A 14,984-nucleotide genomic window follows, 5' to 3' on the forward strand; every position below is an offset into this window, starting at 1 on the left:
AGAAGAGCACAATGATATGCGTGATGATGGAAATCTTCCCCTGAGTTGCACAGATGTAAAAATAGACTGTCAGGTCCGTCACCACGGTGCTGATGGCATGCAAGTTGAAGATAAGTGCCTCACTGAAGCTGATGTGAGCCTGTAAACATTCCTTTGGAGTTCTGTGGCATCGGCTGCCCTCGACAAGACTGAAATAATGACGCCTCACATGTTGCTTGTAAATAGCTGTTACACCCCAGCTGTTACAAATGTAATTACAATGCAGAGCATTCAGACCCACATTCTGTATATTTGTTGTATAAGTTGTTGGTAGCTGGTGTGATATGACTTTATTAGTCACACTCATTGCATAGTGACTTTGTTCCGCCTAGTAGAAAAGGCCTCTGTACCTTACTGGTGCTTGTGCTCTCGTCCTCTTCAACGGTAGCCTAGAGGAGGGCAATGTGGAGAGATCTATTTTCACAATAAGTAATCGCAGCACCCAGAAGTATCAATATCAAGGTAACCCACAGTGTTTTTTAGTGAAGGCTTGTTTTATTTATATATATATATATATATATATATATATATATATATATATATATATACATACATACATACATACATACATACATACATACATACATACATCAGGGAAAATAGCACAGTTTGACACAAAACCAACATTTTATTCACTTCTAAAATTCTGCAATTGTGTTGAAAGTAATTACAATGTTAAATTGTATACATATTCATCCTATTCCATCAAGTGCTTTCGTGGTAACAAATGAATCGCAGTATGAGTGCATCATGACAACACAGCATTTAGAAGATATCATTGTATTATCAATTATCAATTCACTGAATCAGGACTGAACACTGATGTGCTGTGTGTGTTTGTCCTTTCAGCTCCTAGAGCTGTTTGACAGTGAGGACCCAAGGGAGAGGGACTTCCTGAAGACCATTCTGCATCGGATTTATGGAAAGTTCCTGGGGTTGCGTGCCTTCATCAGGAAGCAGATCAACAACATTTTCTTGCGGTGAGTGAAATGTTAAAGGCAGCCAATGTGACAGGGAAACATGTTTCATGTCCTTCTCCGCAGTCAAGGTCCTTTTTTTTCTGTCGCTATTTTCTTTTATTGGCATTACAACACGAACAGATTAGCCTTTTAAAACAGAGTAGGAAGAAACGTGTTCAGATGGAGGCATCAAATGTTCTCAACAGCAGTGTGTTGGTTCTTTATGGCCCCTGTTGGTGTGTGACAATGGGCTATAGATGATTGAAACGGGCACTTGATGTCATTTCCAACAGGCAAGGTGGCAAACCGGGTGCACCCACTTTGACCATCTGCCACTGAGAATAAAAATAGTGCCACAGTTGTCAGGCTCTGTCTGTACATACCATGGTTGCACCGCAAGAGATGGAAAAGGGTTGCCACAGGAGAAGGCCAATGATGTTTGGATCATTAAGTCGCATGAGAGCAGCTAGACATGTTGTTGTGTAGGACATACTACTGATGCCTACCTTCATGGCAGACGTAAAGCTTTCTTATCAAACGTCATTAAAAAAAAAGGCTTTATTCTAAGAGTGTTTAGTCTACATGAGTAAAAATCATGGCATCCCAGGAAAATTGTATTTATACAAGCCAACTCCCAAGTCAGAGTGATAATATTTGAAAGGAGCCCAGTATTGGGAGCAGTCTGGATCCATTGTTCTGATCCCTGTGCTATGTCGGGTCCATGTGTGTGATTGTTTCTGTTGCAGGTTCATCTATGAAACTGAGCACTTCAACGGCGTTGCTGAGCTTCTAGAAATCCTGGGGAGGTGAGCAATAATGTCAATCATTAATATCCATGATTATCTAGGTTAATTTATTGTCATTCTACAATACAGGGTTGCCCAACGAAATCCAAGGTGTAGTACCTTTATGCTACACAAGAAGAAGTCATCTATGACCATGAACGTCCTCTAGCTTTCACTGCCGAGTGTGTAACCAAAACGTCAAGACTTCTGCACGACACATTCAGTAGATGGTAAACACGTTAGGTTGTAAAATACTTGATCCATTTGAACAAGTAACACTTTCAGCCACTGGCTTCGGGTACTTTACGTCCTCTATATGTTTGGTAACACTGACATTTAAAAAATATATATTTGAATCACTGTCAAAGAAAGCTGGATTTGAAAAAAACTGTAGTGATCAATATCAAATAAATATGGTATTTACTTTGTCACAGCTTTACTGCAAACAGTCCATGTTGTGTGTTTGTCTTTCTGCACCGTTATCTGTCTAATGCGGTCCTGCTGTTTTTCTGTTTGTAGTATCATCAACGGGTTTGCGTTGCCTCTGAAGGCCGAGCACAAGCAGTTCCTGATGAAGGTGCTCATCCCGTTGCATACAGCTAAAGGACTGGCCCTTTTCCATGCACAGGTAGGAGAAACTGTGTTTAATATGTATTATGTTGTTGCTGTTGTTGTTGTTTTAAGTGTATAACTACAATGTGCAGCTTGTTAAGGATTGTCTCTACAGGATTAAGCACAGTCATAATGTCATTTCTGGACTATAGCACTCCCTGGTGGCTTGGAAGTGAAACTGCATTGTTTCGCTGATTATTAACTTTTCAAATGTATCGACATGACCATACTGGGAATTTATAAGAATAATAACATTTATCAGAGGTTTTCATTCTAAATACATATTTAAGAAGATGACATCAGAATGAGTCTGATGCCATTTTTGGGAACATTGTGTACTTTTACTCTTTTCTTTTGTGCCCCTCAGCTGGCCTACTGTGTGGTTCAGTTCCTGGAGAAAGATCCTACACTCACTGAACCGGTACTTATTTTGATCATTCCTCCCACTCAAAGCATAAAGCCTTGAGCACTAAATGTGTCTACACTGCAGGAAAATGTGCCAGCAACCACCCACTCAAGCGGGCTGGTTTTTCTTTATTTTTTTATTGCTGAGTGATTTTCATGAAATTCTCTGCTATCTTTTCTCTGCAGGTTATCCGCGGGCTGCTGAAGTTTTGGCCAAAAACCTGCAGCCAGAAAGAGGTAATCATCAGCATGTCAAGAAATTCACTTAACACATGTGTCAACCAGTTCTTTATGTTGCTTCACGTGCTGAACCTTGTTTCTAATTAGGTGATGTTTCTGGGTGAAATTGAGGAGATTCTGGATGTCATTGAGCCGACACAGTTCAAAAAAATCCAGGAGCCGCTCTTCAAACAGATCTCTAAATGTGTGGCCAATCCACACTTTCAGGTATGACACAAACACACAGAGTTCAATCAATCTACGACCTTTGTCGTATATGCTGACAGTCATTATTTAGTCCACTCCATTTCTATCAATGAGGGGAGGCTGAATAACAGAAACGCACCTCTGTGTAATGAAATGCAGTTTAACAGCAGCACAAATTGCAAGAGTTGAAGATTGCTGCTGTGACTTTAAAGAGACTGGGGCATTTATTCAGACCTGACATGGGAAATTGCCATCATGTTTATGTCTGACAGGGGCGTTTGTTCTCTCCATCTGAACTTTCATTTTCTGCAGAGTGAACTTCAATGATTGAAAGAAAAGGGGTCATTAAGCAGCACAAACGCAATCCGACTGCAGCAGTTCTTCATTTTCTTTTATCTTGGCAGGTCGCGGAGCGAGCGCTGTACTTCTGGAACAACGAGTACATTCTCAGCCTCATCGAGGAAAACATTGACAAGGTCCTTCCCATCATGTTTGGTAGCCTGTACAGGATCTCCAAAGAGCACTGGAACCCGTAAGTACTGCAGTCATTTACACAAAGTGGCACTCAATCAGTGGACTACCCGATTCTCTAGAACACAAACCTGCTGTCATGTGCTGTTCTTAAGATTATGTTTACACATCACAGACAGACACATAGATTCCACCAAGGCGACACACTGTCTCACATGTCTTTACTATGGGGCTTGGACATAAAAGAGTGGCTCTGCTATGTTGCAGGACAATCGTAGCGCTGGTCTACAACGTGCTGAAGACACTGATGGAAATGAACTGCACGCTGTTTGACGAGTTGACTTCCTCCTACAAAGCAGAGCGGCAACGGTGAGTCACAAGTTTACATGGACTCGGTTTTATCTCTTCATGTTTGACACCTGCTGGGCTAGTTTAAATAAATTATCCAATTGTCAATGCACGCTTTAAAAAAAATATTAACTTCAATCTGAAAGAATTAATAAGTGCAGCATCTCTGTCGGCTCCTCAGGGTCCAAAGTACCGCTGGTTTTCTTCCAGGCAGTCACCTTGAAAACCAGATGTTAACTTGATCTGACAAGCGCTGTGAATTGAGGGACCTTTCTAAATCCAATTGATTGAGTATGTCCCAGGTGGACTCTAAATATATCTCAGTCTGCACCTGAGCTCAATTTGAGTGCCAGATTAAAGTCTGGATAGTATGGCGGTACCAAATGTCTCCTTTTTTTTAATTCTAAGCTCCTATTGCGGTGTTTGGATGTATGCCGTCATATTTTATGGTGAATTGAGTGATTCATCAGATTAGAGTTGACTTTTATGAAATCAACTTTCTTTTATGTATATAGCTCATCAGTGTTTTATTTGTTCCTTTTCTCTTTGTTTTTTTGTATGTGGTCTTCCCCAGGGAGAAGAAGAAGGAGCAGGAGAGGGACGAGCTGTGGAAGAAGCTGGATGAGTTGAGGCTCAGCAGCGCCGCTCTGGTCCAGAACAACAGCCACGGGCTCCCAAGTGTCCAGAACAACAACAACAACAACAACAACAACAATAGTAGTAATAATAATGACAACCAGGACACGCGCGCTGAGGCTGCAGCCGTCCCCACAGACAACAAAGTTCCTGACGCCGGGGTGGCAGCCAGCGAGAGCACCCCATGTGCCAAATGACACCGGATGGCAGTTTTTTATTCCGTAACGGTTTGACATCGTGTTCAGGACTGTCAGGAGAGGATTAACGGAGACAGAAAAAACACAAATTACACCTCAACAGTATATTAAATCTACTAGAGTGACTTAGAACGCCAGCATTTCTTTGGCAGAAAGTATATATATATATTTCAATTTAAGACTATTTTTGGATGTTACAGTGTGGCTGCAGTATATTGTTTATTTGTCTGATCAAAGATTTATCCATTCACATTTAGTTTCTTAACTGAAAATGATTTTTTTTGTTGTTGTTTATATTCGTTGTATGATACATGGGAGGGGAGAAAATAATAATGACTTGAATTTAATGTTTCTGATTGTGCTGCGCTTAGACAAGCTGAATAGCTATTTAAAGATGTCAATTTTTTTAATGTGCTTTTCCTTGTTGCTGCCAACACTTGTGTGCAAACCTCAAGGAAGAAGGGAACTGCGGTCTTTGGGAGTATTTTGGGGGCAGATGGGACCAGATCCGTCATTAAACATGTAATGTGCATTGATGGACATCGGGAGCAGAAGAAGCTACAGCACAGTTGTCTCACGTTAGAGATGGAGATGGGAGGTTCATGGCCAAAAAAAAAAAGATAAATCCTAAAGAATAATAACCCCAGTTATGGATTGATATCTCTGTAAGTGATTATATTCACAGTTAGGGAAGATGGAACATTTATGAGATTATGTTTGTGTTTCAGGTGTTCGTAAAAATGTGAAATGTTGTGACACAACACCTGCATTTATAAGATTACACTCAAGTATTGAGACGGGGCTTTCAAGAGATGTTCAGCCTGACTGGGATTAAAGGAAAACGTCAATGATATTGAGGAATGGGTTTAGATGAGAAGATCATACCACAATTGGATCTTCTCATCTGACTCTCGGCAAGAAAAAGAATACAAGTATTTCTCAAAATGTTCAACTATTCCTCTTAAAGTAGTAGATTAAGAAATACACACATGAGACCGACAGAGTATTGGCAAGGCAAATATTTTTGAATGTTTCCTTTTGCAGATGGTTTATGATGGGATGCGCTTGAGTGCATATTTGTTGAGTGCGTGTATGTTAGTTTGGAGGCTACTTAAAGGGAAATGCCACTCAATTTAAGATTTTCTGTACAGTATATCGTTTCCTTGGTCTGAGGTTGTGCAGTCAGTGCTTGGGAACATAAATGGTTCACCGTCAACGCTGAAAAGCAAAGACTTACACTCGTCTTACCACTTGTTTGGCATTTTACAATTCACAAAAAGCTGGTGTTGTGTATTGTGAGCTTTTATATCCAAACAAGGCTCATTACGAAGTAGTGACATCAAGAAAATGACTGCTGAGCACAGGAAAATCCAAGTAATCTGCCATCAATGCCTGTTCACTCCCCGCATCTTCCGACTGTAACCTCACATTTGCTTTTAGTTTCCGACGTTGGGAGTTGATAAATATGTTCATGAACTTAATCGGACTGCCGTAGATCATAGGAACAACTTGTGACTTATTTTTTAAATTGAATGGTGTTCCCTCTGAACCCAGTGTCTGCTCTCTTACTACTTCATATTTTTAGGTCCAGTCTTTGTTGATGCCTTTCTGTCAGTACAGCATTCCAACCTCTGTGACGTTTAAAAAAAAAAAAAAAATTTAAAAAAAACTGTTTGGGGAACCTGTTTTGTAATCGCAGATCTTATTTAGGTTTCACCATGAAATAAAGTCTACTTTATCTTTCTACTCAAAGCATTACTACCTTTGTCTTTTTTTTCTTTTTCTCTCACCACTGTGTTGTAGTACATCGTGGAGGTCAACAGATGGTGCCAGTGTAGTCATCAGCATCGAGCTCCTGGGCCCCACAGTCAAGAATATTACTGTCGTTGCTTCATGGGACAAATGCATTTCTTTGAATAGTTATAATTTCATAATTTATACATAACCTTTACTTAATCAAGTTGTCCCATTGAGCACACAATATTTTCTGAAAGAGGCTTCAATACAGCACAAGAAATATAAACAACAAAGCCCAGCCAGTCATACAAGCACAGAAACAATCAAACACTTGAGTGGTGGAAGAAGTGCTCGGATCCTTGCGATAGCAAGCAGTGATGGTAATTAATGAAGAGGTCTTTATTGAAACACAAACTAGTGTCGCAATCATCACAGCTCATGTAACCACAAACCGCCATCACGGCTCATTCTGCACTGCATTGTGGGTATCGCTGGAACTGAGCAATCGTTAATGCTTTGTTCCACCTGTGCTGTTCGGCTAATTGTGCATTATATTGCAGCAAACTGCCCTCTTGTGGTTGTGACTCACACTTTCTCTTAACACATTTTATTTCGCTCCTCGCTTGAACCGGACTGAAAGTTCTTATTTGGAGGGAGGAGCCATGAGCGAGGAAGCACGACAGCAGGCTTCCAGGAAGTGTTTTAACACTCGACACGCCCTCTCATTGTTCATCAGTTATTTGATTGGACGCAGCAGCAAAGACGGACCACAGATTAAATGTGTGATTCTTTTGTGCGTCCTTTCCATTCAGTCGTGTGAGGCTGATCATTCCACCATAGCAAGCCAGCCAGCAAGACTTTACCCCTTCGGGCCAACATGTATGGTCAACTGTTTGCAATTAACTATAATGCTTCCACCTTTTTTTGTAAAATTCCTCAACATACTATGACTTTGTTATGACTTTTTTCGAATACCATTACTTCTTTATTACTTTTTTAAAAACTTATTATTCAATTACTTTTTGTATACAGTTTTATGACTTACTATACCATGACTGTTTTCTACATACTATACTATGACGTGTGTTGACATACTATACAATGACTTTTTTTGGACATACTTTACAATACTTTACATACTTTTATCAAATTTTTTGACATACTAAGACTTTTTCAGTCTTACTATGCTATGACTTTTTTTAATGACTTGTTTCTAGAATACATTTACTTGTTATCACCTTTTTTGGCATGCTATACTATTATTTTGTTATTACTTTTTTCAACATATACTATGTTCTTTTAAAAAAAAATACTATACAATGACTATAACGTGACTCTTTCATAGCAATGTTCGATATCGTATTATTTACATTTTCTTTGCCATACCATATGACATTTGTTAGTATGACTTTTTCGACATCATTCAAAGTTATCTATTTTTCCTCTCCCGTGCACGCGCCTGGTTTCAATGCGCGCGTTTTTTTAGGCTAAGTAAACACCATATTCACATTCCGGATCAGTTCACACGCGCGGCATGCACGCGCTTTTGACCGACCAGGTAAGCATGTGCGGCAAGTTACCATGGTGACCCACCTGCATAAAAGTCCGTCTCCGTGCACACTTCTCGCTTTATGAGGATTTTACCCGCAACAACAACAAAAACAACACCGAAAAAACAGCTCGAACCAATGACTCTGAACGCCTACAACCGGACCGTCTCAGCCTTCACCTCCAAACTGACCCCAGCTGCTGACATATGTGTGGGACTGGCCATCACCTCCGTCGGTACGTGCATATTTATGTCTCACTTGAAAACATCTTAAATGGTGTAATTATTAAGTGGACAAAATTATAAAGCGAAACAATCCGAATTATTATTTTAATACACAATATAAAGTATACAAGTTTACTGAAATACCGTGTGAAAACTGATATTATCTGGAATTGATGGAAAAGAGCGTGTGTATTCTTTATAACTATTTTTTTATTTCATTATAGGCTAGGTTTATCTTAAGTAATATGTTATTTGTCACTTTTTCATTTGTATTTATATTAAAGTAGATGTATTTGCATTATGTTTATAATTAAGCTTTTTTTATTATTATTCTCTACTCTGTTGGTGCACGCATATATTTGTATTGTTTTCCTTTTCATCATTTTTTTCGTGCACACTGACATATTTATGTATCTTATATGCTGTTCTTGTGCTGTAAATTGAGCATAATTTATTAAAACTAATATCTCCACACGTTAGAGAGCACATCCCTTCAATTGAGGCTGCTTAATCTAATACAGAACATGTCACATGCTGGCGTAAGGTGTCAGTGAACATGTAGTGTACCTTGTGAATTCAAACTAAAGCACTCATCACATCATGGTTGGGTTTAAAATAAACAAACTAAGAAAACTACATATGGAAAACACGTCACAACATCAATAATGTAACTTCCAATTTCCTCAAAACCAGGCTGAAACACAAGTATCTTAATTTAAAGTACTGTGTTGGTTTAACTGGCTCACTGTCTTTTATTCAGTCATTGAACATAGTAGTTACTTAACAGGATGCATCGGGTACAGAAGCTAAAGGGTGCCTTGTGCGCACATTGAGGTGCCACAACATGTCAGTCGGTCGTATTTCTGAATTGTAACCCTTTAAATGCCGGTTTGTTTAAACGCTATCAATGTTTATTGTCAACATTACATTATTTTATGTATACTGTAGAGTTATAGTGGATTTTATATATAAATGTAAATAAGAAAGTTTATGTTTTAAATTAATACATAAAGAAAGTTATGATAATTAATTAGGGATATTATGAGGAATATAATAATATAATAACTCATTTGCATTACCTTACTAATAGAATAGCCATGACCTTTGTTCTGGAGTCAGAGTTCTTTTTGGTTTGGGATACCTCGAGACAGCTCTACGCTGCTCATGGCTAAAAGAGAGATGCTTTGGGAGCAGCGGCGTCTGTGGAGAGCTCTCCCTTACCAGCTCCAGGGCCGTGAACTCTATATGACTATTATCTTTGCCATTAAATATTGTTAAACTTTAATTCATTGAATCCTGAATTTCCTGCGGCCACAGGGACGCGAGGTCTGGATATTCTTTCAATACTTAATGCTGGGTGAAATTACTTTTTTACAGTCTGGGTCTTTATCTACATAGTTTATTTATATTGAATTACAGACTTATTATCATGGTAACAAGGTTAAATGTCCAAAATTCTAGAAAAAAAACCTGACATCCTTGTTAAAATGTTTTCCATCTGCATTGACACGGCCACACTGATTGAAAAAAACATAAAATAAAAGCCACAAATGTCCCTAATGAGGCACAATGCTTATTTAAAATCAGTTGGTTTGTAAGACATTTGGTTCAATACATCACCAAACTCAACCAAACTGACAAAACTCCTCAATGGTTTGCCAAAACCTGAGGTGTACTTACTCATTCAACTAAACACTGTGTGTGTGTGTGTGTGTGTGTGTGTGTGTGTGTGTGTGTGTGTGTGTGTGTGTGTATGTGTTTTGTGATTTCATCATTTTCCAGTATAATAGTAATTGAGTTGTCGTCCAAAAAGTCAATTAATGCAGCTTTTATTTTGATTATTTACCATTTCTTCTCGGCCTTCTGTCTAGTTGTATTCTCTGTTCTGGGCAATGGGCTGGTTTTGGTGATTTGCTACCGCAGGAGGAAGAAGATGGTGTGCTCGGAGCTGCTGTGTGTCAACCTGGCCGTGGTCGACTTCCTCTGCTGCGTCTGCTTCTACCCGCTCTCCATCATGTCCTCCTTCCACCACATGTGGCTGGGAGAAAACATCACGTGTGTTTACTACGGTCTCGGCTGCTACAGCTTTGGCCTGTGCGGCATGTTCACCATTACCGCCATTAGCATCATCCGCTACCTGAAGACCTGCTACAGCCTGGTTTATGGTGAGGGCAGTTGTAGATTGGTTGGTTCGGGGACAGTTCAAGGACTTGATGGTGGTTCAAGAGACGTTAACGGAGAGGAAAAATAAAAATATTTTATTCTTAAGTGCATTTTTGTTATTGGTATATTTACAACACATGTTGTTTTTCGGGCTGCACGGTGGTGTAGTGGCTAGCACTGTCGCCTCACAGCAAGAGGGCCGTGGGTTCAATTCCCGGTCGGAGCGGTCCTTCTGTGTGGAGTTTGCATGTTCTCCCCGTGGCAGCGTGGGTTCTCTCCGGGCTCTCCGGCTTCCTCCCACAGTCCAAAGACATGATGCAGGTTAATTGATCTCTAAATTGCCCATAGGTGTGAATGTGAGAGTGAATGGTTGTATGTCCCTACATGTGCCCTCGATGGACTGGCGACCTGTCCAGGGTGTCCCCTGCCTTCGCCCTATGTCAGCTGGGATAGGCTCCAGCGCCCCCGCGACCCTAATGAGGATAAGCGGTATTGAAAATGGATGGATGGATGGATGTTGTTTTTCTAAAGCGTCCAGAATGCCCATCATGCTCAATATACCTATTGAAATATCTTTTATGTGTAGAATAAGCAAAGTTAGGCGGAGAGTTAATGGCTCTTCTTTCTGTTAAGATGAGAAATTGTGAGAAATTACATCAGAGTGCTTTAGTGCTTTATGCTTCTCTACGCCTGTGACTCGTTTACACAATGTCTTGCACAATGCAAATTATTCTTCTGTGTGACATGTGCATGAATGGCCACATTAAGGAGGCTTTTCAGAGGTTTGACAGAACAGATATTCCATTCCCATTAAACCAAACCACTTATCCCTTTATAGCCGATCCCAGCTGTCATTGGGCGAAGGCAGGGTACATCCTATGTCCTATGTTATTGCAAAGCACACAAAGAAACAGCCAGCCATTCAGGCTCACATTCACACCTAGAGGCAAGTCACACCTTTGCATGTCTTTGGACTGTGGGAGGAAGCCGGAGAACCCGGAGGGAATCCACGGTGCCACGTGGAGAACGTGCAAACTCCACTCAAAAGGTGTGCCCAGACCGGGATCCGAACCCAGGCCCCTCTTGCTGTGAGGTGACAGTGGTAGCCAATGCACCACCGTGCAGCCCTCAGAACCTTTAAATAAGAATTGTTGGATTTATGTTTAATAGCTTGACATTTACTCTTTTTTTCAAGATATTTCACTTTACAATTTCGTAGATTTACAAATCAGCCATTGTTCAAATTAGTAAACCACTTGGCGTACAGCAAAAAAAGATTCCTTGTGGATTTTACACTTTAGTCACAAAGAAGAGCCAAAGTTGACAGCAGAGGGACAGGTCAAAGAACACTGTTCAAAGAAATAGTTTGACATTTTGTAAAATAAATAAGCATGTTCTCTATTTTACTGACAATTACATGTGCTAAGTCATAATGAATTTGAGACATGGATTGTATGCGATATGTAACTTGCTGATAGATAACTAAACAGGTCATCTTCACAGCAGAAGGAGCTAACATCCAAATAGCATGCTGTGCCATCTGGCTCCTGGCTGTTGTGTGGTCCAGCTTCCCTCTGATTGGCTGGGGCGAGTACGTCCCTGAGCCATACGGCCTATCCTGCACCATCGCCTGGAAGGCTTATCACACCTCAGCAAAGGACGCCTTCTACGTCATCTGCTCCTTCGCCTGCTTCACGATGGTTCCTGTCCTCCTCATCGTGGTGTCCCAGTGTCAGATCCTCTACAAGGTGTTCCGCTTCTCCAACTCGCTGTCTGCAAGAGGCATCCGCAACAACCTGAAATATGCTGAAAAAAGACTCTCCGTGGTGAACGAATACAGTTTTTTATTTTTCAGATGTTATTCAGAGCTATGAAACAACACAAAGTTTCCTTGTTTGCTATTGAAAATAAACATTTAATGTAATTATTCACACGTCTATATGAAATTACTTTTAAACATGTTTTAAGCTGCTTAACCACATGGTCAGTGCTAATTGTTTGTCTAAAGAGGACAGTCTCCTAATCAAGGAAAAATAAAGAAAAGAAAAAAATCATTAAATACTAGTAATAATCTTCTGTAATCTGTTCCTTCCCCTTCCAGATGTTTTTCTGTATCAGCCTTGGTTTTGTGATAGCCTGGGTGCCGTACGCTGTCGTGTCCCTCCTCTTCATTTTCCACAGGGAGAGCCAGTACATGGCTCCTGAGGGCTTTGTGTTCCCCGCCCTCTTCGCCAAAAGCTCCCACGTATACAACCCGTTCATCTACTTCTACTTTAACAAGACTTTCCGGCGGGAGCTTCGCTGCCTACTCCTCTCTTTCTGGCCCAAGCTGGGAGGTAACCGAGTGAGCGTTCACAACGCCATGGTCATCCAACATCCCATCCACATTCAGCTCCAGGAAAGAGCCCGCGTCCCAAAGAGGACCTTTGGTTTGTCTCAGGACCAAACTCTCAGCAAGAACAAAGACAAAGCGATGCACAGGAGCGGCAGCAACCCTGTCCCCGGCAGGCCGGTGTACACCTGCTGGGGGTCCACGTCGAAAAAAAGCCTCCACCATCTTGGCCAATAAAGTTGCCTGGGGCTTCCTGTCTATCTCTATATTTCACCGTTCATACAGATATTTATCGAGCCAACCACTCTGTCTGGCCCTGTACTGTTTCATTGACAAGTCTCAGATACTAATCAGGTCCGATGGTGCTAATGTTGTTAAGTAAGGTGCATATAAAGTTTATATGTGCTAAACAGCCTTCATCCTGTTAAATCCTAAGATCATATACTCTCCATGAGTAATACGTAGTATCTGTATAGCAAAGTGTGTCCTTTGTTGTCATGACAACCCTCTCCTTAGGGAACAAACTCAAGTTTAAATTGTCGTTTCGGTGTTATATTCAGTCATACATTCATTTGTCACACTTCTTACAAAACTAACTTAGCTGACTATAACCACTGGTTGCATGCAAATATGATCTCTGGTAAAGAATCTATTGTATTATGCAGATTTTGAATGCTGGTGTTAGTCTTCACAGAAAGTTGTGCGGTGCCTTCTGGTGCATTCATGCCACATCAAAGTTATCAGTAGGCAACTTGTAAATAGCACTAATGCCAACTTCCCAGTCTATATAACACAAGAGAGACTGAAAGCTCCGATAAATCCTTACTGGCACCTCATAGGTGCCCGAAAAGAAGAATTGATACTTTCAGTTCAGTGTAATTAAATAAGTGTGAACCTAAATACCAATAAGCTGCTAACGTGGCTCGTTCCTATAGTAACAATTCCAATTTCACACATACACTCATGTTTTTCAATTTCGTTTTACTTGCTATTTCTTTCTCTGTTATCATATGTTTAGCCTGCAGTTGATTCTTTTTGTGTGAACTACTGAGCACTAAGACACAGGAACTGTATAATGTTCCCTGTATTACTGAAGGTTGTTTGTGTGGGTTTTTATGTGTCTGTGAGTGCTGTATCTGTAATATGATGATTTTAGGTAATATGTTGTCCACTGGTTGTTTTGTTGTTCAGTTCGTACCTGTGACAGGCCAACAATGATAGAATGCTGAATTAGCAAACATTTAATGTTAAGTCTGATGTTTTGACTTGAATTTGATCTCAATTACACCTTTTCATGATATGTGAATGTTTCTTTGTACCTTTAATGTGTTGTTTCCTACAAAATGTTACCTGCAAGGTGTGTAATGCAACATTTACATATTAATTTGACTACTAGCTTCTAGCTCTCGGATAGTAACAGAAAGTTGTGCTGTGAATATGTTTTTATAATGTTTTTTTCTCTCCATAGCCCTAAATACTTTTTTTTACACTCACATGTCTCTTGTGATATTGCAATCGTATTAAAAATGTATTTCTATAATAATTGAAAATACTGATAAAAAACACTATATTGCAGTATATCAAAGCCATTATAACTGTTTAAAACAAACACACTCATTTATGATTGTATAATTATATTGGTTGAAAATGTTCAAATGTTTCTTAATACTCATCTGAGTGGTTTAACAGCTTCACGCGTGTTATGGAAAATAGATCAATTTGTATGGCACTCACTTTGTTACTCCTATTAGTCAGTTATTGCAGCAATTAGACATTTACAGTGTCTTTATGTGAGAGGAAGAACAAATCTGATTGGGGATAACGGTCCCGTACTCTTGAGGATTTAGTTTATTTAAAGCTGCTTTATCACAGCAGATAAAGGACTATAGCTTATTTAAAGGTTCTCTAGTATTATCATTATTTAAAACAGTCCGCTCCCTAACCAGCAACAAACAGAGGACAGACAGTGTTAGTGACAAGCTGGTGAACATAGTGGAGCATTTAGCAGCTCAAGAGGCGGATACTTTCCTCAGGTGTTAGTGGAGACCATAAACAAAGCACAAAGACAGTGAATATTGGTCTTATCCTCAGGCACAGCAT

General features: G+C 40.0%; 2 protein-coding genes across 3 annotated transcripts in view; both read left to right on the forward strand.

The window, feature by feature from the left end:
- Positions 1-6,624, forward strand: part of ppp2r5a (protein phosphatase 2, regulatory subunit B', alpha isoform) — a 29,624-nt gene extending 23,000 nt beyond the window's left edge. The window contains exons 5-13 of one of the 2 annotated variants that reach the window (XM_034527111.1): positions 889-1,019; positions 1,745-1,804; positions 2,303-2,411; positions 2,763-2,816; positions 2,987-3,037; positions 3,128-3,247; positions 3,631-3,758; positions 3,965-4,066; positions 4,620-6,624. In XM_034527111.1, the coding sequence (XP_034383002.1) occupies positions 889-1,019; positions 1,745-1,804; positions 2,303-2,411; positions 2,763-2,816; positions 2,987-3,037; positions 3,128-3,247; positions 3,631-3,758; positions 3,965-4,066; positions 4,620-4,878 (1,014 nt within the window). In that variant the 3' untranslated portion in view covers positions 4,879-6,624. The remainder of the gene's footprint in view (positions 1-888; positions 1,020-1,744; positions 1,805-2,302; positions 2,412-2,762; positions 2,817-2,986; positions 3,038-3,127; positions 3,248-3,630; positions 3,759-3,964; positions 4,067-4,619) is intronic. The other variant, XM_034527112.1, reaches the window with a different exon arrangement.
- A 1,488-nt stretch (positions 6,625-8,112) lies between these two features.
- Positions 8,113-13,310, forward strand: opn8c (opsin 8, group member c). The gene is made up of 4 exons (XM_034527530.1): positions 8,113-8,400; positions 10,261-10,563; positions 12,056-12,378; positions 12,654-13,310. The coding sequence occupies exons 1-4, from the start codon at positions 8,247-8,249 to the stop codon at positions 13,119-13,121; spliced, it is 1,248 nt and encodes a 415-aa protein (XP_034383421.1). The 5' UTR covers positions 8,113-8,246; the 3' UTR covers positions 13,122-13,310.
- The last annotated feature ends 1,674 nt before the right edge of the window (positions 13,311-14,984 follow it).

This window comes from Cyclopterus lumpus, chromosome 24, assembly GCF_009769545.1.
Source record: "Cyclopterus lumpus isolate fCycLum1 chromosome 24, fCycLum1.pri, whole genome shotgun sequence".
Taxonomy (NCBI): Eukaryota; Metazoa; Chordata; class Actinopteri; order Perciformes; family Cyclopteridae; genus Cyclopterus; species Cyclopterus lumpus.